Here is a 538-nt window from a genome sequence, read left to right on the forward strand (position 1 = left end):
CTCCGACCACGGCAGGCTCGGGGAGGTCCGCTGCGGCACCAACGTCCAGCGGCGGCCCTTCGCCTTCAAATGGTGGCACGTAACGCCATAGCGGGGCCTCCTTCCCCCTCCACCTTCGACCCCGGCAGGTTTTTCGGCGTGTGTTGCTTGCGATTCAGTTAATAAATAAATTTGCTGTGAAGAAAGAGGCGGGAAATTAAATAATACCGGGCGATAATCATGAGAGAAAGGGAAGGAAGCCCTCAGGGAGGGTGAGGCAGGGGCGGACGCCATTTCGGCCCTCGGCACCCACCATTTTGCCCTGACCAGTGTTGGCGCAAGCGGGGAGGGCCTGGGCACCTCCCCTGCAGAAAGAATTCGGCTGGAAATTAATGGGGGGGGCCGCACTGGTCTTCCCCCCTCCCCAAAAAGGGGGAGGATCCAGGCGTCCTGGTCCCGCCTTGTGCCACAGGGCGCGCCACACTCAACATGGCGCCTCCCCTGCGGCCGCCGCCACTCCCAAGATGGCTGCCGGCAGCCTCCCCCCCCACCTTCCTCC

The 538-nt window shown here is 63.0% G+C and overlaps 2 protein-coding genes across 2 annotated transcripts in view; both read left to right on the top strand.

Annotated features, from left to right (window-relative positions):
- Positions 1 to 91, top strand: part of PADI2 (peptidyl arginine deiminase, type II) — a 10,712-nt gene extending 10,621 nt beyond the window's left edge. Inside the window, exon 17 of the mRNA XM_009329285.1 lies at positions 3 to 91. Coding sequence (XP_009327560.1) covers positions 3 to 91 — 89 coding nt within the window. The remainder of the gene's footprint in view (positions 1 to 2) is intronic.
- SDHB (succinate dehydrogenase complex, subunit B, iron sulfur (Ip)) overlaps positions 1 to 538 on the top strand; it is a 13,143-nt gene that overhangs the window by 1,850 nt on the left and 10,755 nt on the right. The window lies entirely within an intron of this gene.

This window comes from Pygoscelis adeliae, unplaced genomic scaffold, assembly GCF_000699105.1.
Source record: "Pygoscelis adeliae isolate BGI_AS28 unplaced genomic scaffold, ASM69910v1 Scaffold707, whole genome shotgun sequence".
In the NCBI taxonomy this organism is placed as follows: Eukaryota; Metazoa; Chordata; class Aves; order Sphenisciformes; family Spheniscidae; genus Pygoscelis; species Pygoscelis adeliae.